This window comes from Nicotiana tabacum, chromosome 13, assembly GCF_000715075.1.
Source record: "Nicotiana tabacum cultivar K326 chromosome 13, ASM71507v2, whole genome shotgun sequence".
Lineage (NCBI taxonomy): Eukaryota > Viridiplantae > Streptophyta > Magnoliopsida > Solanales > Solanaceae > Nicotiana > Nicotiana tabacum.
In genome coordinates this window covers 23,852,934-23,878,115 of record NC_134092.1, presented here as the reverse complement: position 1 = coordinate 23,878,115, position 25,182 = coordinate 23,852,934, and the positions used below count along the sequence as shown (strand labels likewise).

At 37.7% G+C, this 25,182-nt stretch overlaps 2 protein-coding genes across 2 annotated transcripts; both read left to right on the top strand.

The window, feature by feature from the left end:
* Positions 1-8,874: 8,874 nt before the first annotated feature.
* On the top strand, positions 8,875-9,369 carry LOC142168023 (SKP1-like protein 1). The gene has a single exon (XM_075228674.1). It carries the CDS (start codon positions 8,875-8,877, stop codon positions 9,367-9,369), a length of 495 nt encoding a protein of 164 aa, XP_075084775.1.
* Positions 9,370-21,014: 11,645 nt separating this feature from the next.
* On the top strand, positions 21,015-24,014 carry LOC107788182 (uncharacterized). Its single transcript, XM_016609855.2, has 2 exons — positions 21,015-21,153; positions 22,922-24,014. Exon 2 carries the CDS (start codon positions 23,031-23,033, stop codon positions 23,832-23,834), a length of 804 nt encoding a protein of 267 aa, XP_016465341.1. The 5' UTR covers positions 21,015-21,153; positions 22,922-23,030; the 3' UTR covers positions 23,835-24,014.
* The last annotated feature ends 1,168 nt before the right edge of the window (positions 24,015-25,182 follow it).

Sequence of the window (25,182 nt, the reverse complement as noted above, 5' to 3'; positions counted from 1 at the left end):
GGCTGTAAGTGCTTTATTCACAATAATGGAAAAGATAATCTTGGTAATTTTGATCCCAAAAGAGATGAAGGTATTTTTCTTGGATACTCTCCCTCTAGTAGAGCATATTGAGCTTATAATAAGCATACTTTATCCATTGAAGAATATATACATGTTGTTTTTGTGGATACTAACCCTCATTTGAAGAATGATCATCTTCCTGAAGATGAATAAATTTTCATAGTGCCAAAGTCTATCGATACAAATGGAATTTCCTCTGAGGAAATGACTGATCAGCAAGATCAGTCGACTGTGCATCTTACAAAAAATCAGGAGTCCACTTTGATCGATCCAACTAATTTTGCTGAAAAAGAGTCAGAATTAGTTGTCCCAAATGAATGGAAAAGTGAATCTGGATATCCTCATAAGTATATCATTGGAGACCCTCAGGAAGGGATGAAAACTAGAAGATCTCTAAAGCAGACATCAAATATTGCTGTCATAACCCAATTTGAACCAAAAAAGGTGGACGAAGCACTTGGTGACAAAAGCTGGATAACTGCAATGAAGGAAGAGCTTGATCAATTTGAGAAAAACAAAGCGTGGGAACTCATTACTAAGCCACCAAATGCATCCATTATTGGAACAAAACGGGTATTCAAAAATAAGTTGAATGAATCTGGACAAGTCGTGCGAAATAAAGCCAGACTAGTTGCTCAAGGTTATTCACAACAAGAAGGGATTGATTATGAGGAGACTTTCACCCCTGTTGCCAGGTTAGAATCCATTCGAATTCTATTAGCTTATGCTGCTCATAAGTGTTTCAGACTATTTCAGATGGATGTGAAAAGTGCCTTCTTGAATGGATTTATTTCTCAGGAAGTTTTTGTTAAGAAACCTCCAGGATTTGTAAATTAATCCTTTCCTAATCATGTCTACAAATTATCCAAAGCTTTGTATGGCCTAAAGCAAGATCCTAGAGCCTGGTATGAAAAGCTAAGTTTATTTTTAGTTGAACATGGATTCGACAGAGGTAATATTGATACTACTCTTTTCATCAAACGATCATCTCTAGATAACTTAATTGTACACATTTATGTAGTTGATAGTATCTTTGGCAGTACTAACACTGTTTTGTGCAAGGATTTCTCAAACATCATAGAAGGAGAATTTGAAATGAGTATGATGGGAGAATTTACTTTCTTCCTTGGACTTCAAATCAAGTAAGTACAGAATGGAATCTTCATTAGTCAAACAAAGTACACGAAAGAACTCATCAAAAAGTTTGGTATGTCTAATACAAAGGCCATAGGAACACCTATGAGTCCATCGACTACTTTGGATGAATACAAAAATGGTAAGAGTATTGATGAAATAATGTATCGATATATGATTGGCTCATTATTCTATCTTACCGCTAGTCGACCAGATATTATGTTTAGTGTTTTCAAATATGCTAGATATTAGTCAGCTTCTAAAGAGTCTCATTTGATTGTTGTTAAACGTATTATCAGATATTTGATAGGGATAATCGACTATGGCTTATGGTATTAAAGTTTGAAAAATATTAATCTCAAAGGTTTTTCAGATGCAGATTTTGCAGGAGATAAACTTGATAGAAAAAAGCACAAGTGGAACGTGCCAATTACATGAAAAATCCCTTATATCCTGGCACAACAAGAAACAAAGTTGTGTGGCCTTATCCACCATAGAGGCTGAATATTTGGCAGTAGGCAACAGATGCACACAAGTACTATGGATCATGCATCAACTAATAGATTATCATTTATGTCTTAATTCTATTCCGATTATGTGTGACAATACTAGTACAATTTGTTTATCAAAAAATTATGTGCATCATTTTAGGGCTAAGCACATTGAGATCAAGCATCATTTTATACGTGATCATGTTGCTAAAGGAGATATTGTGTTAGAATTTGTTAATACTGAAAATCAGTTAGCGGATATGTTTACAAAACCTTTGCTTGAAGAAAGATTTTGTTTTCTTCTGAACAAAATTGGCATTTGTAAAATTCCCTCATAACCATGGTTAATGTGTCCCATAATTACTTTTATTTATTTTCATGTATGTTGTTATTTTTTCCAAAAGAAAAAATCTCTTAGTACTTGATTAGTCTTCACACTTATTTATGGTGAACTGACGGTGTAGTTTTGCAGAAGGAACCTTTTAGTTGCCTTTCATACGTCTCTCTAGAAATCGAGGCGTCCTTTCTAGTGCCTTTTAAATCCCCCTCTCTCGAGTGTATCTCCCATTTTCTCAAAGGAACCAAACCTCTCTCTCTCTCTCTCTCTGTCTCTCTCTATTTTCTTCCTCTCATGGCCAAAGCAAAACCCTCTCCCTCCTATTCCATACCCATAAGAAGCCATGGATTCAAGAAAACCAAAGATGACCTTGTTGATATCGAAACCTCCGAAAGCACAGATCACTTACTCACTGAAGAAGAATCAAGTGGTTCTCAAGAAAAAATCCACATATCTCAAAAGAGGGCAGGAAAATGACCAATGAGTCCATCCCAAAACAATCCTCTTAGAAAAAGGAAAAAACTAAAAGTATAGAGTTTGGTTCTGAAGACAAGATGAATTTCTATGGTCCTAAAGAGAAGGGTAGATTTGTCGCCTTTAAAGTAAAGTCAATTGCATTTGGTCGCACTGTAAGCTTAAAGTCTATGCAAAACTCTCACTGTGATGTTTTATCTATTTTTGAAACTCAGAAACTTGTCTCCCTATTTGCTACTGTTGGTGATATTGTCTATGAAGAGCATGTGCGCCTGTTTTATGCAAACTTTTTTGTGAATGATAAAGACGATCTAGAAACCATGGTCTTAAAAACTCGCATCATCCTTGATTCTTATCAGTTTGAAAAATTCTTTGCTACAAAGTTTGTTTGATACAGTTTCATTGTGCAACATTTCTGGCTAGATAATTTTGAAGTATCTTTTGATGAGGCTAAAAGTGTTCTATCTGAAAACCCCCATGATATAGATCCTAAGAACTTGAAGTTTGAATATCGTGTTCTAGCCCATATTATTACAACCACTTTGCTACCCCGTACTGGTTCTCTGAGTACTTTGTCTCTCAGAGACGTATATGTTCTATATTATTTGGTAAATGGTAAAGCTATAAACTAGTTTGCCTGGGTACGTGAATACATGCTTGAAAGTATCAGAGATGTTTCCTCTTCTGCGAGCAGCCAGCCTTATGGTTTACTAGTTTCTCACATTCTGAAAGTCATTAAAGTGGACCTATCTTTCTATATTCCAAAGATTATCTCCAGCACCTTTGACAAGACTACATTTGCCATGATGGGGTATACCTTAATTGAGGGAACTTGGCTTAAAAAGGACAAAGCATTAGAGCTCATCCCTACTTAGAGCAGTGGGGGACTAAAATCTGAAGCCAACAAATCCTCTTCTTCAGACCAGCTGATGCTGATGCAGCACAACATTGCAGGTATCAAGGATTTACTAACCTCTATGTAGGAGCAGGTGGACAAGATCAGAGAAGTAACCAAGAAAAACGGGGCAAACGTGACCAAGCTTAGGATCACTCTTCAAGCCACAAGGAGGCAAGGAATGAGGGCCATGCAGGATGTCTCTGAAAAGCTGACCAAAGTCACCAAAGACATTGATGCCTCTTATGAAAGCTTCTTCACTAAAGTGATCAACACCCTGAAATATTTCCTTGGAAGACATTGAATGTTTAGGATGCTTAAGACAATCCTTTTTGCCTTGTGTGATAGTTTAAGACTATTTCTTTTGGTTGTGTATGAGGTGAGCATTAGTCGACTATGCTCACTATAACTGCTTAGCTGTACAAATTTTATGCCTGCTTAGTTAGTACTATTACTGCAAGTAATTTCTCTTGTTTTTTTTGATTGATGTCAAAGGGGGAGAAGAAAGAAAAAGAGTTGCAGGTGTGTTACAAGAGAGCTACATTAATTCTCTGGAAAAAACTTTTGTTTCTACTTTTTCTTCAAAGTTTCACGAAAAAGTAGCGGTAAATTTCCCTCCTTCCCCCTCAAATCCCTCTTTTAATTGACTACTGTCGCCTATTTTTAGTCCCCCCCCCCCTCTTTTCCCCTCCTCATATCACGTTAAATGATCTTCATCCTCCAAATCAAACTGTTTACCAAGTAAAATCTGCAATATTTTCACCATCAACTTATCAGCCCCCGTCTCTTCTCCACAACTATTTGTTGATTTAACAACATAGAAGATCAAATCAGGGATGATGGGCATTTTAAGACAAGGTATATAACCTACTTTACTTTCTTTCAATATGTATTTAGGGCATTACAAATTAGGTATCTCCAGATGGTATATGACGTGTATTTATTAGTGTGTTCTTATTTTATTTTAATTTATTGTAAGCATATGAAGAAATTTTCTCTACTCTTGTTTAAGAAATTATCGCTCAGTCTGAATTCTAGTGGTTATGGCTAAAGAACAATTGGAAAAGTATCTCTATCAATACATATTTCTTATTCTATAATTTCAATTAATATTTAATTTGTAATTATACGTTAAATTTTTTTTCTAATTCATGTGATAAAAAAGTATGTATTAAAATTATAACTTTTTTTCCTTTTCGCAGGTACATGAAGATGGAAATTTATTCAAGAGTGAAGTTATTAGACACGCACTAGCATTTGGGGAAGCAACATACTTTTTTTTTCAATAATGAATATTCATGTATTTTGATTAGACTTCGTGTTATATGAATTTTTATTTTATTTATGTATTTTAATTTAAGGATTTTGTAATGAGATATATATCATTTTAATATTGTTCTTGATTTTATGATCACAGGTGCAAATTTTTGTTGTTACCTTGTGTTTTATTATGTAAGTATTTCCTATTAATGTAATGATAAATAACGAAAAAGTAGTAAAATACTAACTATAAACAGTACCGTTAGGGATCGAAACATAATCAAATGTTCGTAATTAGTGACCAAATGTTTTACCTTTAGAAGCCTTTTTTTTTTAGCAACAACCACATCATAATTTGACTACGAATTGCTTGTTTTTTGTGACAATTGTAATTGTCACTAATCATGTGAAAGCAATATTTTTCGTGACGAAATAATAGTTTTCAACTACAAAATTGTAAATCATTTTTACAAAAGCAAAGTTGCCAGTAATTTATATTTTTAGGACAACATACTTTTTTGTATATAAAAGGTAGTCGTTAGTGACAAAATTGTGTTTGTTCAACTACGAAATACATATAGTTTTATAGACGACGTCGTTACTAATTAAACTAAATAGTTAGTGACGAGGTAGTTTTGTCGGCATTTATGCACTTTTTAGCGACGAAACCATACTATTAGCTACGACTTTTTTTTATCCTTTTTATGACAAACAGGCTCGTCATAAATACTACGTATTTAGGGACGAAAAAAATTTCGTATGTAATATAATTTTATTTAGCGACGAAACACAAAGTTGTCTTTGTATACTATTAGTGACAGTGTTTTAGGGGCGAATATTTGACAAAAAACAATCGTCACAAATCTTCTTTGGTGACGAAAAATGAATTTTAGGTGACAATAATTCATCACTAATACTCAGAGTACCTAATACAATTGTCTCTTAACAAAGCTGAAAGGTACAATTTGAAAAGCTATACTATAATTGAACTAGAGTAAAAGACAGACACTTGGAACTGGTTCTTCTATCCGATTCATGTAGCTTCAGATTCACACACGTGAATCACACAAGAATTGTTTAAAAAATGCCTTGCTATTTTGCTCTCAACTCAGGTTTAACTTCAGCGTTTGTGCGTACCAGTAGAATGAGAACATCATGCAATTTATAGAGTTAGTAGAATAGGAAATAACTAGAGTTCTAATGCTATACTCTTCCATGGTGGAAGAGTTCTAGTTATCTTCAACTTCTAACTCCTCCCTTATCTAGGATAGGGTTCTCTCGAGTAAGGAGTCATTCTCCTTATCACTTATAAAACCTTTTCGTTCAGGAGATATCAGATATAACCATTTAAGCTTATCTCCTTCACACAGAGGCGGATCCAGGATTTAAACCTTATGGGTTTAATTTTTACGATTTTTAATAATGAACCCATTATATTTTTAAAGTTATGAGTTCATATCTATTATTTTTACAATTTTAATGAATTTTTACATACAAATTTTTACTTTGCGTCGAAAGTTATGGGTTCAGTTGAACCCGCGGACAAAACACTACATCCGCCTCTGCCTTCACATGCATGCCTCGTGCTTGAATCTGCATGTATCTGTGTACACTGTGTATGGACCTGGTTCATTCTTGAGTTCCTCTGTTAATCATCGAAACAAACTTATAGCCTTAGGACACTTGTTCTTGATCCTATCAGCAACTGCATGTGTAAGAAGCTCAAGCAAACTTTTGATTTCAAGGTAATTTGCAGCCAATTCAATTTTAAAGATTGATTATAAGCTAGTTTCCACGAATTCCTTATCGTAGTTTTTGACTCGTTGTTCTTCGTTTGAACTTGAGACCTCTGCATACTTCTTGAGTATTTGATGATTTTGACTAGTGTTTCAGTATTAACATTCTGGAGTGGAAGATGTTAGTAGAAAAATCGTCTTCTACCATGTTCTTCATTGTTATGGACTCGATGGCTAGGGATTCTTCACGTTCAAATCGTCACAATTTGAAGACTTTTAAGACTAAAACCCTCTTCTCTGTTGTTGGTGATGAAGCCATGAAAAACTCTTTTCGGCTAGGAGAAGGCAGAAAAGAAAAGGATAACACTAGACCAAGAAGGAAAGGTGGGCGTTGGTTTGTATTTATAAGGTTTGTTTAGCTTTGGTGAAACTTTAACTTTTTTCCCCTCCTTCTTTAGAGAGTCGTCCATATCTCCTTCAAAGACCCATGCATGTTCCTGGAAAATCGTTCTCTTTCTCTTGGTTGTAATCGCATGTAATATTGAATATCATCTGTATAACCTCATGCAACTTGTCCTTCATCCTATCTGCAACTACCTCCAATTAGCTAAGGCAAGTAATGTGGCAATAATTCGAGTAAGATGGTGCAATAACAGAAAGTGCTACTTACATGAAACCAATAACTAATGAATGTATTCAAAATTCAAACTAAAATGTTTAATAATTATATAATTGCAAAATATATCATAAACAAAGTGATTAAATACATTGATCAATCAAAAGATGGAACATTAAATGGTTCGTGTATATCTATGTTGTACGTATCGATGTGATTCAAGAATGGAGCACAGAGGAGTTATGCCAAGTGGTTTTTGGAGAAGAAGTGATGATCTATCTTTATAAAAAGACATCTATTGTGATGCAGACCATGGAATCAGTGGTGTAGCCACATGGTGTGAAGGGTGTTCAATTGAACACCCTTTATCAAAAAATTATACTATCCTATATAGAAAGTTTTACTGTGTATATGTGTAAAAATTAATTTTAAACATATGTATTAAACTTTGGACACCCTTTGTGAAAGTCCTGAATTCACCACGGGATGGAGCTAAGTTGCTATAGAAACCAGCTTGGGACTTTCTAAATCTCATTAGCAATAGTCAAGGATTGAGAGACTTCATGTGCAATAAGTGTCCTTACGTACTAAGTTAGGTGATTTTTCTAAAGCAACACCTTTAGCACCTGCCTTATTTGAAGTAGAAGATGTGACATTAAGTTTGAAAATACTTTCTTAAAAGTGGCAAATATTCGGCTTCTCCCTAGTAATGCACTATGCATCAGCTAAGTTTCCCTCGTTGCCTAACTATCTAGGCGCAATCCTTTTCCTAATCCTAATCATGCTTAAGACATAGAACTAAATGCTTCTTGCCCCAAAATCAATAAATAGAAGAATAAGAAGGAATTGTTTTGGCAAAGCAAGGCTGATTAGTTCATCTACGAATTGTCGGGTTCTTTTTATGGAACGTTTTCATTACTGTGATTGGTTTCACTTTCCCTTAATGCAATATCCAAACATAATATATATTAAGATCAGTAAAATCTTGATTTTAAATAATGCTCATTTCTATTCTTTATAGACTTCGTTTGGAAATATGGACCACATGTCCTCTATGCTACAAGAACACAAAATCTTCATCCACTGAACTACCTTAATCGTAAAATTGTAATGAATAATAAGAAGACATTCATAAAACGCACTATCGTGTTTCAATTTATATAAAAAAGGAGATTGTTATACTATTCATCAACTGATGACCAAATTACATTGTGATGCATGCAAATTTATAATTAACAAAGATATCTTTAGGAAAAATTTATACCAAAGGGATTTCCTTCCATGATATAATTTAGCGTTTAATCCGATTAAGGAAATTTCTTGTATCATTATTATTAGTTACCATTAAGTTAGTTATTTAAAATGGAAGAATTTCGAAAATTTCTTTTCTCATGAATTTTCTTTTAGACTGTAAGAGTGGTAGATTTAGCAAAATGCCATCCTAGTTTATAAGTACGTATTAATATATAAACATGTAATTTTTTTCCCACTATTTAGTACATTTTTAATTTAAACTTCAAATTTCGAAGTTGATATGTTGTTGATGATGATGACCCTATGCGGGATTTGAGTTCAAAGAACTGCTTATTAATGAATTGATTAAGTTTAAATCTTTTAGAGCACAAAACTCACGAAATGAATTAAATAAATGCGATTGGCTTATAGTATTCAATCACATACTTATATTGTGATCCATAAACAGATTACAAGTAAAGATAATTCTAGTAAGAAATTTATGACAAAGAATTCCTTCCATATCCTTTAAGTATGATCCGATTAAGAAAATCTCTTGTACCATTATTTATACATCATTTGGTTCCCCAAATGTGTCTTCCAAGAAAAAGAAATAAAAAAGTTGATAAGTTCTTATCATGGCATCATCAACAACGGGAGAAAAGAAAATGTTGACATTGAAGAGCGGTGATAACGAAGAATTTTATGTTGAGGAATCTTTGGTCTTACAGTCTGATCTTATCAAGACCATGGTGAAAGAGGAACGTGTTTCCACCATCCCATTGCCTAGCATCAAAAGCAAGACGCTGGTTAAAATCATTGAATACCTCAAGAAACATGTGGAGCTCACTGCTACCTCGAACAAAGAAGACTTCAAGAATTTCCAGAGAGAGTTTGTGAATGTTGTTTTAGAGGAACTACTTGACATAACTGTGGCAGTAAATTATCTGAAAATCAGTTGTTTGCTGGAATTCTGTTGCCAGGCTGTGGCTGACAGAATAAAGGACAAGAGCGTTGAAGCCGTTCAGAAGTTTTTTAAAATTGAAAGTGATTTCACCTCAGAAGAAGTGGCAGAGTTTAAAAGGGAAACTCCTTGGGCCTTTGAAGGTGACCTTGATGATACCACCAACTAGGGTTTTATGGTAGTGAAGGGAAAACATTTATATTTGATCTGAATAATCCAATAGAATTGATTTCTTTCATGTACCGATTAGGTGGATATGTGTTTGAATTTTGAAATAAAGCTTTATGCTAACAAAAAGGTAGTATCTGATATAGTGAAGGGTGTTTGATAGTATTTATCTATTCCTTAAAACCTTTGTATTCGATCATAATTTATATGCTATCTATAGCTACTTTTGTCTTCGTGTTGGTTCGAGTGATATTTGAAATTAATCATAATAGATCTCTTTCTTGTATCGATCAAGCTAATATCATTTGAGTTTTGAAGAAAAAAAGTTATGCTAATAAAAGAAAATTCATATATAATTCTTAATGAAGGATGGTTAAAAATATTCACTTACTAATACTATACAAGGTCGACCAAGGTCCAAAAAACCTTTGATATGTTCAGTATTTCATGTTGGTTCGATTGATATATTTGAAGTAGCTATCATCTGATAATGATTAAGTGTCTATATATCAGCTTGGTGTTAATTCCACCCACACCATCTAGCTATTCCGGGATATACACCTTTTGTTTTTCTTGAACTTCTTATATTATTCCATGAAAAGGTTTTAGCATATATCTTTCATCAAAGGCAACCAGCAGGTAGTTTATTATGGATATCTAAGTGCCATCAAGTAAGTTTCCTTTTTAATGAATTGTTGTAAAATAATTATGTCACGGCCTAATTTCCACTATAGACCATGATGTCGCCCAACGTCGTTGCTAGGCAAGCCAACAGTGAACTACCCATTTAATTTCTCATTTTTAATAACTTTAAAGTTTTTGATTTTTATTAAATGCGAAAACAAATAGTAGGTGAGCGTAGTAATGTAAAGCATAACTAAACGGGTAAATAAGATAGTGGATTAAATAATCAAAACCCATGTGTGTCTACTAAAATTCCAAATATCCGGTGTCACAAGTGCACGAGCATCTAGTAGAATATACAAAACTCTCTAAGAACTCCATCAACTCTCTAAGCAGTGAGGCTCAATTCAACATAATCTTTAACCAAATTTTACTTATTAAATACAAGCCATTAAACTAGCAAGTTGAGTCCAAATAGTGCAAGTAGTGGAATGATAAAGGCCTATGTCTACCCGAACATAACTAGAATTTTAGCTACGCACAGACTCTTATCACTTCGTGTGTACGTAGCACCCATAGTTTGGTAGAAAATAGCAATTTAAACACCTATGGGGTTAATTTCCTCCTGCAACATTAGGCAAGACACTTACCTCGTTCCCAGGTCCTCTTTCTGGTCCACAAATCACTCTAAAAGCCTCATGTCAGTGTCGAACCTAATTTGGAAGATTTCTAAAATTCACCCCCGGACTCAGGTGCCCGGATTTCGAAAACTTTCGAAGATAAATGCTACCCATGACCTCCCGAACTCAAATATATAATTCATTCCAATTTTCATAACCAAATCCATGATCAAATCTCAATTTTACTTAAACTCTAGGTTCTTCACAAAACTTCACAAATTTCACTAATTTTTCATATTTAATCTACCTATAATTCGCGAATTTAACTTAAAAATGAGTAGAGTTTACTTACTTTGTGATGTTGATGAGAATCTCCCACAAAAGTTCTCTCAAAATCTCCCAAGACCAAGTGAAACTGTGGAAAATAGGCTATGTCCCGAATTAAATGCACACTCCCCTGGTCTGCCTTCTTCGCAATCACGGAAAAGCTCTCGCGATCGCGAAGGCAAAATTCGCGAACCCAGAAAAGTCCTCTCCATGAACGAGATGAACTGAGCCGCCCACTCATCGCGAACGCGTGACTCCATTCGCTAATGCGAAAGGCAACGGAGCTGCCCAGGCCCAGGTCTTCTATGCGAACGCGAGGAGTCGACCACGAACGCAAGGCCACTAGTTCCAAGCCTTCGCGAACGCGACCCTTTCTTTGCGAACGCGAAGAGAAAAAGCGTCCAGTCCAAAAATCCTTCATCGCGAACGCGAGGGACCTTCCTCGTTCGCGAAGAAGGAAACCAGAACCACCACACCAGTAGTTCTGGACTTAGCTCTGGGCGGTCCGAAAAGCACCGGAGCCCTCTTGGACCCGGTCCATACACACCAACAAGTCTGTATACCTAATATAGACCTACTCAAGCCTTCAAAACACGTAAAACAACATTAAAACAAAGAATTGCACCACAAAATCAAGTTGAATCAACTTATGAACTTCAAACTTCTTAACTTCGAACTCGCCGAATCATACCTCGGAATGACACCAACTTTTGCGTACAAGTCAAAAATTACCATACAGAAATATTCCTAGGCTCAGAATCCTAAACAAATCTCGATAACACTAAAGTCTACTAAAAAGAAAATAAAAAAATAGAAAATCTTTAATGAACCAACTTTCAACATTAAGCGCCGAAATGTTCCCGGATCACCCGAAACCCTATCCGAAAAAATGCCCAAGTCCAAAATCATCATACAAACTTATTGGAACCATCAAATCCCAATTATGAGTTGTTTACTCAAATGTTGACTCAAGCCAAACTTGATCAAACATGCCACTATTAAAGAACTAAGTATTCCGATTTCAACCCGAACCTTTCCAAACCTAAACCAACCATCCCCATAAGTCATAAAACAGTAAAAACACATACCGAAAGTCTTAATTAGGGAAACAGGAATATAGAAAGAAACATAACCGGTCGAGTCGTTACATTCTCCACCTCTTAAACAAACGTTCGTTCTCGAATGGGTCTAGAATCGTACGTAGAGTCCTAAATAGGTGTGGATATCTGTTCTGCATGTCTTCCTCTGTCTCCCAAGTTGCCTCATCGACTGGTTGACCCTTCCACTGGACCTTTACCGCAAAAATCTTCTTAGACCTCAACTAGCAAACCTGCCTGTCAACAATAGCAACTAGCATGGTACTTATGGAGAATAGACACATGGAAGACCGGATGAACTTCTGATAGACTGGGAGGCAAAGCAAGCTCATAAGCAACCCTCCCCAACTCGCCTCAACAATTCAAATGGGCCAATAAACCTTGGGCTCAACTTGCCCTTCTTCCCGAACTTCATGATACCCTTCATCGACGAGACTTTCAAGAGAACCTTCTCGCCCACCATAAATGATAAATCACGTATCGTCTGATCCGTGTTACTCTTCTATATGGACTGTGTTATGCGAAGCCGCTCCTCAATCAACTTTACCTTCTCCAAGGTATCCTTCCCTAAATCGGTGCTAATTAACTTAGCCTCACCGAGCTCAAACCATCCGATGGACGAACGATATTGCCGACTATATAAAGCCTCAAATGGAGCCATCTCGATCCTGGACTGATAATTGTTGTTATAAGCAAACTCGGCCAAAGGAAAGAATCGATTCCACTAACCTCCAAAATCAATCACACACGCTCTGAGCATATCCTCCAGAATATGAACTGTCCACTCCGACTATACATTGGCCTGCGGATGAAGTCTGTGCTGAGCTCTACCCGGGTGCCCAACTCACTCTGTACTGTTCTCCAAAAATACGTAGTGAACTGAGGGCCACTATTTGAAATGATGGACACAGGCACATCATGCAACTACACAATCTCCTGAATGTAAATCTGGGCCAATCTCATTGAAAAGTACGTAGTCACCACCGAAATAAAGTGTGCCGACTTGGTCATCCTATCGACAATGACCCAAACGACATCAAACTTCCTCAATGTACGTGACAACCCAACTACAAAGTCTATAGTGATCGGCTTCTATTTCCACTCTGGTATAACCAACTGCTGGAGTAGGCCACCTCGCCTTTGGTGCTCATACTTAACTTGCTGGCAATTTATACACCTCACTACATACTTAAATATGTCCTTCTTCATCCACCGCCACCAATAATGCTGCCTTAGGTCGCGATACATCTTCATAGCACCAGTATAGATAGAATACCAAGAATTGTGTGCCTCCTCTAGAATCTCCTCCCTCAAGCCATCAACATTAGGAACACATAAGTAACCCTGGAGTCGCAGAACCCCATCCTCGCCGATAGTAACCTCCTTGACACCACCTCGTAGTATCGTCTCTATAAGAATCAAAAGGTGCGGATCATCATATTGACGAGCCTTGATCCGCTCAAATAATGAAGACTAAGACATAATACATGCAAGAACTCGACTAGGCTTTGAAATATCCAACCTCACAAGTCTTTTAGCTAAGGACTGAATGTCTAAATCCAATGGGCTCTCCTCTGCTGAAATAAATGCCAAACTACCCATACTCTCGGCCTTTTTGCTCAAGGCGTTCGCAATCACATTCGCCTTACCTAGATGGTAAAGAATGGTAATATCATAGTCCTTCAGTAACTCAAGCCACCTGTTCTATCTCAAATTATAATCCCTCTGCTTAAACAAATGCTGCAAGCTACGATGATCGGTGTAAACTTCACAAGACACCCATAAAGAAAATGCCTCCAGATCTTGGGAGCATGAATTATCACGGCTAATTTTGAATCATGTATGGTGTAATGCTTCTCGTGGGCTTTAGCTGACGTAAAGCATATGCAATAACTCGCCCCTCCTATATCAATACAGAACCCAGTCCAATGCATGAAGCGTCGCAATACATAATATACATCCTCGAACCGGATGGCAACACTAAAATCGGTGTTGTAGTTAAAGCTATCTTGAGCTTCTGAAAGCTCGTCTCGCAAACATCAGACCATTGGAACTGTTACAACCCTAATTCGCGTGCCTTAGATCACGCCTTAAGTTAGTCGACATAAATCCAAGAATATATTATCTTTTAGATGATAAGAAGTTAATCCTATTGGTCTTAAACGATACAAGGGTGTATAAGAGTGGTTAACAAGTATTAGAAGTTAAACGAATCAAGGATGTTGTAACCTGTATTTTCGGGTAAAACTAGAGGTGATTAATTGTCTCAAGAGGTTATGTTTTAATGTATTTGAATCATATAATATCCGTATCATAAGTCTTGAATTCAAGCGAGTTATGAAACAAAAGTCGACAAAAGTTGTCGCAACTTACGTTTATAATTTTACTTAAACTTTAGGTCAAATGTTACTACATTTTTCTCCCAATGTACTTGCAATTTTGGGATGATCTACCTACAAAATTGAAGATCTATGAGTATAGTTTCCAATGCATTAAACTGTTTGTTGATACGATCTCGGAATAGAGAGATATTCGCGTTTTTGCGAGACTGCGCCAAGCAGCTCTCTATTGGGCCCACATAGGCGGTTTAAGTCATATGGATATATATAAGATGCCTCAACCCCGTTTTAAGTCATTAGTTTTCAGTATATTCAGACCTTAGAACCCTAAAAACACTCTCTCAAGGTTCTCTCGTGATCCAAGACCCAAACAAAGGGCAAACAACACAAATCAAGTGTCGGGAATCCCGTGGCACTAGTAAGTTTCTTGTTCTTCTTATTGTTGCTGATTTTTGTGTTGTTCCAGCTCATGTGGGAGGTTGTTTTAAGTGTTTTATGTTCTGTAAATACTCCCTCAAGTTTTTAATATCAACCCTAGATGATTTCAAGTCTTCTAAAGTAATTCTAGTGCCGACAAATGCGAATTGATTCCTAGTTTCACTTCCTTGTTCTTGGGGGAGAATTGGAGGGATATTTCGTGGAAAATTAAGGTCAAATTGGAGTTTTTATTTCTGTTTAAAGGTAAGGAACCTCTTACTCTATGTGTATTTAAGATTATCCAAGTTGCGGCTAAGTCGTTGAAGCTAAAACTTGTGAAATATATATCGAAAGGCTTGGTAGTAATGTTGTTGGTTGGTGGACTATTTTAGGAGGCTCAAAGTGATTATTGTTGATGTTGTTTGGGCTGTTTGGTGATTGTCTTGACTTGTGGGAAGTCATATAAATAGGGGAGGTGCTGTCCGTTTCATCGTAAAATAGGTTGCGGTCGATACATAATAGTTACGATGCTTAAACGATAATAATAATGTCATTTCTCTTATTGTAGACTAAGGAGTCGTGACATTTGCATAGCTTGAGGTTGGTAAGTATATACAAGGTATGTGAGGCTATCCCTTTCCTTCTTTTGCACGACTCCGATTGTACATATTGTAATGAACGAGCTTCCAAAGATACTCTACTCTTAGAAGCTAGCAGTACTTACATTGTTGCCCTTCTTATGGAACGATTGATATTGATGTTACTTCTCTTATGTTATCAATGTTGTTGGTACTTCCTAATTATTACAAGATTCTTAATGAAGAGTTAATCCTAATAACGTGTACGGAGGATACCGACCTTACGTCACTCCGAAAGGTTCAAAATGTGATTCCAATGAGTCCAGCACGCATCATGTATATGTATCTATTTTACTATACCGAGCCGCGCTATAGTCAGCCGGGTATGGCACCTATTGTCCAACCACTGATCAGTTTGGTTTTACCGAGCTCCACGTGGCCGGGTACGATTCTACCGATCCTTATGATGGCCGGGTACGTTTTACCGAGCTTATTACGGCCGGGTACAATATGATGATAATGATGCCCACAGAGGCGTATGTTTTAAAAGTTTATGTATATATATATGTATGTAAACAACTTGATACAGCTGTGGGAGAGGGTACTAGTCAGGTGCCTCCAGCAAGAGCAGGCCACAGTGAGGCTAAGAGTCAGATGCCATCTCATACCTCTCCGTCTCCTCCATAGGATATTAGGAGGCACCCAGTACATCCAGTTCCTCCGTATGGCACTACAGACCACGATATGCGCAGTGCAGTGTAGTTGTTGACTAACTTGGTAGCTGCTCAGGCTCAGAGGTAGAATACCTGTGCTGCTGATAAACCGGTTAGTGCGAGAGTTCGTGATTTTATTAATCTAGACCCTCCAGTGTTTACCGGATCAGACCCCAAGGAGGACGTGCAAACTTTTATTGATCAGGTTTATCGTACATTGCGGGTTATGCATGCAAGTGATACGGAAGCAGTAGAGTTGGCTTCTTATCGGTTACGGGATTTAACGGTTTTCTGGTCTGATAGTTGGGAGAGATCTAGGGGTCAGAATGCTCCTCCAGCCGTGTGGAAGGAATTTTTTGAGGCCTTTCTTCATCACTACTTGCCAGTTGAGATACGGCGAGCTAGAGCTGATATGTTCTTGAACCTTTGACAGGGTAATAAGAGTGTACGAGAGTATGGTATGCAGTTTGATTCTTTAGCAAGGTATGCTCCCCATATGGTGGCCGAGATGAGTGATAGGGTGCACCTGTTCGTGAACGGGTTGGGACCACATCTGATAAATGAGTGCACAACAGCTTCCTTGGTAGAGGGCATGGATATTTCCCGTATTCAGGCTTATGCCCAGACCCTAGAGGATCGTAAGCGCCAGCAAAGGGCAGATAGGGAGCAAGATAGGGGCCAGCATAATTGGGCGAGATTTGCAGGGTATTCTGATGACTTCAGAGGCAGTATCAGGCCCAGTCTTCGAGGAGTTCAGCGCCACCTGTAGCTAGTGCTCCTTCACAGTTTCAGAGGCCTCGGTATGATCGATTTACTTCTTCTGGTTCAGGTTAGAGTTCGAGGGAATCAGGCTCACAATATCATAGGGATACTAGTCAGAAGAGACCCCCAACACATCGTTGTGATCAATGCGGTAAGTCCCACTTTGGACTGTGCCGTCGAGGTTTCGATGCGTGCTATTCTTGCGGATAGCCTGGCCATATGATGCAGGATGGTCCTAACAGAGGAGGTGGTGGTATGGATCATCTAACTGGATCGGTGTCTGGTTCTTCCTTATCAGTTCGACCTCCAGCACAAGGTTTTCAATAGTCGACAGGTCGTGGTAGAGGTAGAGGTGCAGTAGGTCGACAAGATCTCGAGTCGTCTCCGGATGTTGTTACAGGTATATTGTCTATGTTTTCTTATGATGTATATGCGCTAATTGATCCGGGATCTACATTATCATATGTTACACCCTTTGTGGCTAATAAGTTTGGCGTTGAACCTGGATTGATAAGTAAACCACTTGTGATATCCACTCCGATAGGAGATTCTGTGATTGCTAGAAGGGTATATAGAGGTTGCACTGTGATGATTTGTAGTCGTCAAACCTCGGCAAATTTATTTGAATTAGAAATGGTTGATTTCGATGTGATAATGGGAATGGACTGGTTGGCCTCATGCTATGCAAATGTTGACTGTCGTACGAAGATGGTTAGGTTTCAGTTTCCTGGTGAACCCGCCATTGAATAGAAGGGGAACATTGCTACGCCGAAAGGTAGGTTTATTTCCTATCTTAAGGTAAGGAAGATGATCTCAAAAGGTTACATTTATCATCTTGTTCGCACTAAGGATGTAGAGGCGAAACCGCCTACTCTACAATCAATCCCCATGGTCAATGAATTTCCAGATTTTTCCCATATGAACTCCCAGGCCTTCCTCCTCAAAGGGAGATTGAGTTTGGCATTGATACGTTGCCTGACACTCAACCGATCTCTATCCCTCCATACAGGATGGCCCCGACAGAGTTGTGAGAGTTGAAGGCGCAGTTGAAGGACTTGCTGGACAAGGGTTTCATTAGGCCTAGCACTTCACCTTGGGGTGCGCCAGTCTTGTTCGTGGGGAAGAAAGATGGGTCGTTAAGTATGTGTATCGATTATCGACAGTTGAATAAGTTTACTATAAAGAACAAGTATCCACTTCCAAGGATTGATTACCTGTTTGACCAACACTAGTGTGCCAAGTATTTCTCCAAGATTGACTTATATTCAGGGTATCATCAGGTGAGGGTTAAGGAGAAAGATATTCCAAAGACGGCCTTCCGGACAAGATATGGGCACTTTGAGTTCTTGGTGATGTCGTTCGGGCTAATAAATTCCCCAACAGCTTTTATGGATCTCATGAATAGTGTATTCCGGACCTATCTTGAGGTGTTCGTGATCGTATTCATTGATGGCATTCTGGTGTATTCTCGTTCGGAGGCGGAACATGCGGGCCACTTGCGGATAGTATTACAGACCCTTCAGGATCATAAGTTATATGCTAAGCTCTCCAAATGTGAATTCTGGATGAACTCAGTAGCATTCCTTGGCCATGTGATATCTGATAAGGGTATTAGTGTCAACACTCAGAAGATCGATGCAGTGAAGAATTGGGCGAGACCTACAACACTGTCAGAAGTCCGCAGCTTCCTGGGGCTAGCAGGATATTATACGCAGTTTATAGAAGGGTTTTCCTCTATGTCAGCACCATTGACTAAGTTAACACAGAAAGGTACCAAGTTCGAGTGGTCTGACGCTTGTGAACGTAGTTTTCAGGAGCTAAAGAATCGATTGACATCCGCGCTAGTGCTCACTCTCGCAGAAGGACCAGAAGGTTATGTGGTATATTGTGATGCCTTAGGTATAGGTTTGGGGTGCATATTGATGCAACGTGGGAAGGTGATTGCTTATGCATCAAGACAATTAAAGAAGCATGAAAAGAACTACTCGACTCATGATTTGGAATTGGCTGCAGTAATATATGCTTTGAAGATATGGCGGCACTACTTATACGGCGTCCATGTTGACTTCTATACAGATCACAAGAGTTTACAATACATCTTCAAGCAGAAGGAGTTGAATTTGAGGCAGCATAGGTGGCTTGAATTGCTGAAAGACTACGACGTCGAGATATTGTACCATCCCGGTAAAGCCAATGTTGTGGCAGACGCTCTCAGCCGTAAGTCAATGGGAAGCTTAATACACATTGAGGCAGGTAGACAAGGGTTGACCAAAGAGCTTCACCAACTGGCCAATATGAGAATCAGATTGTTAGACTCTGATGACGGAGGTGCTATTATACAGAATACAACAGAATCATCTTTGGTAGCCGAGGTAAAAGCACGACAATATGAAGATCCTACCTTAGTAAGATTGACAGAGGGCATTCAGCAGTGTAAGATTACAGCTTTTGAGATCGGAGGAGATGGGACACTGAGATACCAGGGCCGATTATGTGTGCCTAGTGTGGCAGGGTTGCGAGAGAAGATTATGATTGAGATTCATCAGTCCCGATATTCTATCCATCTCGGCTCGACAAAGATGTATCATGATGTATAGGAGCAGTATTGGTGGGATAACATGAAGAAGTCTATTGCAGAATTTGTAGCCCAATGTCCTAATTGTCAACAAGTAAAGATCGAGCATCAGAAACCCAGTGTATTGATTCAGAATATAGAGATTCTGACCTGGAAATGGGAGGTGATTAATATGCACTTCATTATTGGATTACCTCGCTCTTATCATAAGTTTGACTCCATCTGGATGATAGTTGATCGACTTACAAAATCTGCCCATTTTCTACCAGTTAAGACAACTTACACGGCTGAAGATTATGTGAAGTTGTATATCAAGGAGATTGTTAGGCTTCATGGTGTGACAGTATCTATTATATCAGACTGAGGAGCTCAATTTACGGCTAACTTTTAGAGGTCTTTTTAGAAGGGTTTAGGCACACAAGTGAATCTGAGCACTGCATTCCATCCGCAGACTGATGGACAGGCTGAACGTACCATTCAGACGCTTGAAGATATGCTACGAGCATGTGTTCTAGATTTTAAGGGGAATTCGGATGACTATCTGGCACTCATAGAATTCGCCTACAATAATAGCTACCATTCTAGTATTAAGATGGCCCTGTATAAGGCACTGTACAGGAGGAGATGTAGATCACCAGTTGGATGGTTCAAAGTCGGTGAGACAGAATTATATGGGCCAGATTTGATTCACCAATCCATTTAGAAGGTGAAAGTGATACAAGAGCGACTGAGGACGGCACAAAGCAGGCAAAAGTCTTATTCCAATGTCCGACATCGTGATCTGGAATTTGAGGTTGGTGATTGGGTTTTCCTGAAGATCTCACCGATGAAGGGTGTTATGCATTTTGGGAAGAAGGGTAAGCTGAGTCCGCGGTATATTGGGCCGTACAAAATTCTTCGACGAATTGGACAGGTTGATTATGAGTTAGAATTGCCATCCGAATTGGAATTTGTCCACCCGATATTCCATGTATCTTTGTTGAGGAAATGTATTAGAGACCCTTCTCTGGTCGTCCCTATCAAAGATGTACAAATTACAGAGGATCTATCATATGAAGAAGTGCCAGTGGTTATATTAGATCGACAAGTCCGCAAGCTGAGAACAAAGGATGTAGCTTCCGTCAAAGTATTGTGGAGGAACAAGAATATAGAAGAAATGACATGGGAAGCAGAAGAGGAGATGAAGTATAAATACCCTTACCTATTCCAGAGTGAAGATGGCGAGGATGCCGGGGGAAAGCAGGACGCATTAGAAGGTGAAACGGCTCTATGAGGTAAGCAGTAGATTGTGAATATTCTTTTTTAATACAAAAAGGTGATATGCAGATAATGTACATATCCATAATGCTTTGTATAGTCTTGTAAGGCCATAGGTTGGGTTTACCTGCTTGCAAGTTTGGTTAGTGTCCATTTTATAGGGGAAACTCAATGTTTGATCTCCTTAATATTTTTCTTCAAAGTTGTCGTTAAATATAAAAATGAAAGTTTATTAATGATTTGATAGATACCAAAAATGCTCTCTTTTGAAAGTTTAGACGACCTACGCTGCTTAAAAGTAAATTTAAGTACCATTTTGAACGTAGCCGGAACATAATAGACCATTTTTGTCATTTTCTCTTTCATTATGTGACTTCAGAATTGCTGTTCTTTCACCAAAGTTTTTGCTCCTTCGAAACCCTGGCTGCGCTTCTTTCACTTCGTTTCTAAAAGCCTATGTTCTGTGCTTCGTCCTTGTAAGTTATTCTGATATGTCTCCATATATTGTTGTTCTCTTGTCGAAATTATTGCTGTAATTTTTTTGGTGCGATTCATGTGAGCTGCTCTGTGTTTGTGTTTCTCTTTGTGCTTTTTTGGGTTGTATTTTTTTTGATTGTATGTTCAAATCAAGTTTTGGGGATCTATTTTTGTTAGATTTCCCTTAGGTTAGTTAGATTCTACCTCCGTCCCATTTGTATTTCATTAGAGTTTAAGGAGAAAAAACCCGACAAACTTTTGAAACTTGTGGTTTAAAGTAAGTCATATACATTTGTATACTGTAAGTCAGGTCATTAAGGGTAAAATGGAAACTTTTTAAGTTGACATATTTCTAAATATAGAAAGGTGTTCTTTTTAGGACCGACTAGGAAAGGAAGTATGCCATATAAAAATGGGACAGAAGAAGTATTTATTAAACTTTTAATGATTTTTCACACACATGTTCATGCTTCGTGTCGAAAATACTGGGTTCATCTACATCCACCATTGATCGATCCTTCTCCCCCAAATAACCTTTCATCAAAAATCTCAAACAAGCTAACTCCTGATCTATAGTGTAGAGCCTATATGACCGCTACCACTGCTACTACCACTGCTACTAACAGTAGAAAAGAGGAGTGAAATTAACTTTATAATTTCCAATTCTCCATGCCCAAACATGTTTTACTAGACGAACTACAGGTATATTCCCGAGTACTTGTGGTGTCATTTGAGTTTTTTCTTATAATGGCCAAACAGATATATTCCTGAGTGGGTTATCAGATATGGATTAATGGTTAGGTTGTTAAGAGTTCTTGAAGCCAATGAAGTTGGTTTTTCCTTTTGATTTTAAAGTGAAATCTCTCATTACTTAGTAACTATAAAATGTAAGAAAACATTACGAGGAATGAAGTTTTGAAATATTCGTATAGTAAAGATAGATACACTAACACAGTATACATAACTGCAGTCCATTATGCCAATTTAAAAACATATATATTATAGGTTCAATAAAACCACATAATTAAAGAAAAAGCAAGCTGACATTTAGCCTCATAGTGCATTTGCAGGAATAGTGGAATCAACAGTAAGTTAAAAAAACTATGGACCATTTCCTTTCATTATTCAATGTTTGCTGGCAATCTTCATTGATTTATAGTATAAAAGGAACACTTTAATCATTGCCTCTTTTTGGACAGAATCATTAATTGTTCTTGTAACCAACTTTTCCTCTGATAATATCACTACCTGGAGCGATGGTCTTTCATAAATTGGCACCATATAAAGGGGGTCTTTTTGTTACAGAAGTCAATTGTCACTTAAACGAGGTTTGGGGTTATGAATTGTTTAAGTGTCTAAGTCAATAAGGTGTATTGATTGTATTCATATATCTCAATTCCAATCTTGTTGCTGCATCGTTAAAGTTGCAATAGCAATGAATGCCCTTCAGGCAGCCAGGGACAGAGGCAGAAGCCCAGATACGGGTTTAGCCGAACCCTGTAACTTTTGCTCAAACAGTGTATTACAACAACAACAATAAGTATAAGTGTTACGAAATTTAGTAAATTTGTACACATTAAATTTAGAACCCAATTATTAGCACTTGAAGTCGTCGTTCCAAAATCCAGAGCGTATAAAGTTGAAATGCTGACTCTGCCTCTGTAGGCAGAATGTAGTTCATCTTTCTTTCAATATTTTGATCCACTTGATAGAAGAATTTTTTATTATATAAGCTATTTATCTCAGTGAATCATTGACAATATGCAGATTATGAGAAAATAAGAGAAATTGATCAGTTACTGGAAGTTTCTTAAGTGGCAAACACCATCGAAATAGTATTTCAAGAAGTACAATCAAATACGTTAGGACGTTAGCGATGGGTGGTAACAAGCAAAGGCGTAAAACCCATCACCTCTCTCATCGAGGAGAATCCAGCCGCACCCGTCAACCTGTTGATTCTCTCAGGGTTGAAGAGTCTTTACCCGCAGAACTTGTGGAAGAAGAGGAACCAACAGGACCAAGAGTTCAGCTGGCTATGTGGGATTTTGGTCAGTGCGATGCTAAAAGGTGCACTGGACGGAAGCTTGCAAGATTTGGTTTGTTGAAAGAGCTGCGCGTTGGTACTGGATTTGGCGGCATTTGTTTAAGTCCCACTGGATCACAGTGTATCTCAAGAGAAGATAGTAGTTTACTTGATCGAAGGGGGTTAGCTGTAGTCGATTGCTCATGGGCTCGCTTGGATGATGTACCTTTCACAAAACTACGTTGTGCTGCTCCTCGTCTATTACCATGGTTGGTAGCAGCAAATCCAGTAAACTATGGTCGTCCGTGTGAGCTATCTTGTGTCGAGGCTTTAGCAGCAGGTTTAATTATTTGCGGTGAGGAGGAAACTGGAAACCTACTGCTCAGCAAGTTCAAATGGGGTCATGCATTCTTGTCCCTAAATAAAGAACTTTTGAAGGCATACTCAGGATGTAAGACGAGTGCTGATATTGTTTCAACTCAGAACGAGTGGCTTTCCTCACAAACCTCAAATATTCCTCAAACTATAAAAGCAGAAGACACTGGATCTCACAGTGAAGGTGAAAATTCTTCCAATGATTCGGACGATGGACTTCCTCCTTTGGAGAAGAATATGAATCATCTTGACGTGGTGGACAGCGATGAAGAGAGTGAATAGCATACTTTTTTTTTTTTTTCCTTCAGAAAATGGAAAATATAGGTAGTAGCAGCAATAAGAGAAAATGTTTGATGTATTAATATAGCAGAATCCTCTATTCACTGTATTCTTCTGTTAGAATGTGGAGAGTATTGTTTCCCAAGATATCGTTGTTTAAAACAAAACACCTGGGTTTAGTTATGGGATCATCTTTACCAAAGTAACACTAGTTACATGATCCTAGTAGTTCATCAATCTTACATAAGTGACATAAGGTAGAAGGGGAGAAACTTTCTTTGTACTTGACTGGGCATTTCTACTTTTTCTATTGTTTAATTTATGCAATGAGAAGTTTTACCGTCTACAAGTTATTTATTTCCTACACTAACTTTCTACACATTTATGCATTGAATGTTTGCAAAACTGAATCTTGTATATCACATATGTCTAAGTACATGATTAAACATGAACCATATATGGATCTCAACATGATATATACTCCAAAAAAGAATAAGCTTTTAAAGTTTGCTTCTGCATAAAGGCAAAAGCAAAATTTTTAATGACATGATCCTTCTTGTTCTTAAAGAACAGGGGCGGATTTAGTAGTGTGGGTGTGGGTTCATTTGTACGTGATGTCTATGACATTGTAGTCAAAACTATAAATCCAGAACTCAAACAAGGTGATAGGTTCAGTGATCGCAACCCGAGTCCTGAACCTATAGAATTAAAATCCTAAATCCGCTTTGTCAGCTATTTGGAACTAGAAGTCTTTGGACCACCTTGGCCAACTCCTGTTGATTTGACCTCTGGAGTTTTCACCTTAAATCTCTCCAGCCTTAACTGAGATTCATCAATTCCTCTATTTTCTTGATCTTTATTAGGACTCCTTTCAAAATCAATAATCTGAGCCTCATTTTCTTGATCTTTGTTAGGAAAGATATTCTTGAAGAAGTTTCCACTTTTCAAGCAGAGGTCTTTGAAGAACTCTAGAATCATATTCAATCTAAGATCCACTAAATGATTCACTAAAAGATTGAGGAATTTTTGGATTTAAGACAAACAAATTTTTGAGAAGTTGGGATTAGGCTTTGAGGTTTTGACAGGTTAAGGGATTAGAGTTGAGTTGGGATGTTTCATGTGATAATTGTTTATGTAGTTGTGTGGCTTTCTTGGTCATAAGCTGGCAAAGATATTTCTAAAAAAATCCTATTAAAGACACTTAATTTGACTTGGTCATTTTATGAAGCAACTTATGATGGCTGCCTTTTTGCTTTGTTGAATCTTCTGTTTTCTTTTCAAAGAAAAGGTTGAAATTTACCACAGAAATATTTGATTTGTTTTTTTTTACTGTTTACTTTTGGTTCATTCC

Coding starts and splice junctions, on each gene's coding strand:
- LOC142168023 (XM_075228674.1), top strand. CDS start 8,875: ATGGCATCATCAACAACGGGAGAAAAGAAAATGTTGACATTGAAGAGC.
- LOC107788182 (XM_016609855.2), top strand. CDS start 23,031: ATGGGTGGTAACAAGCAAAGGCGTAAAACCCATCACCTCTCTCATCGA.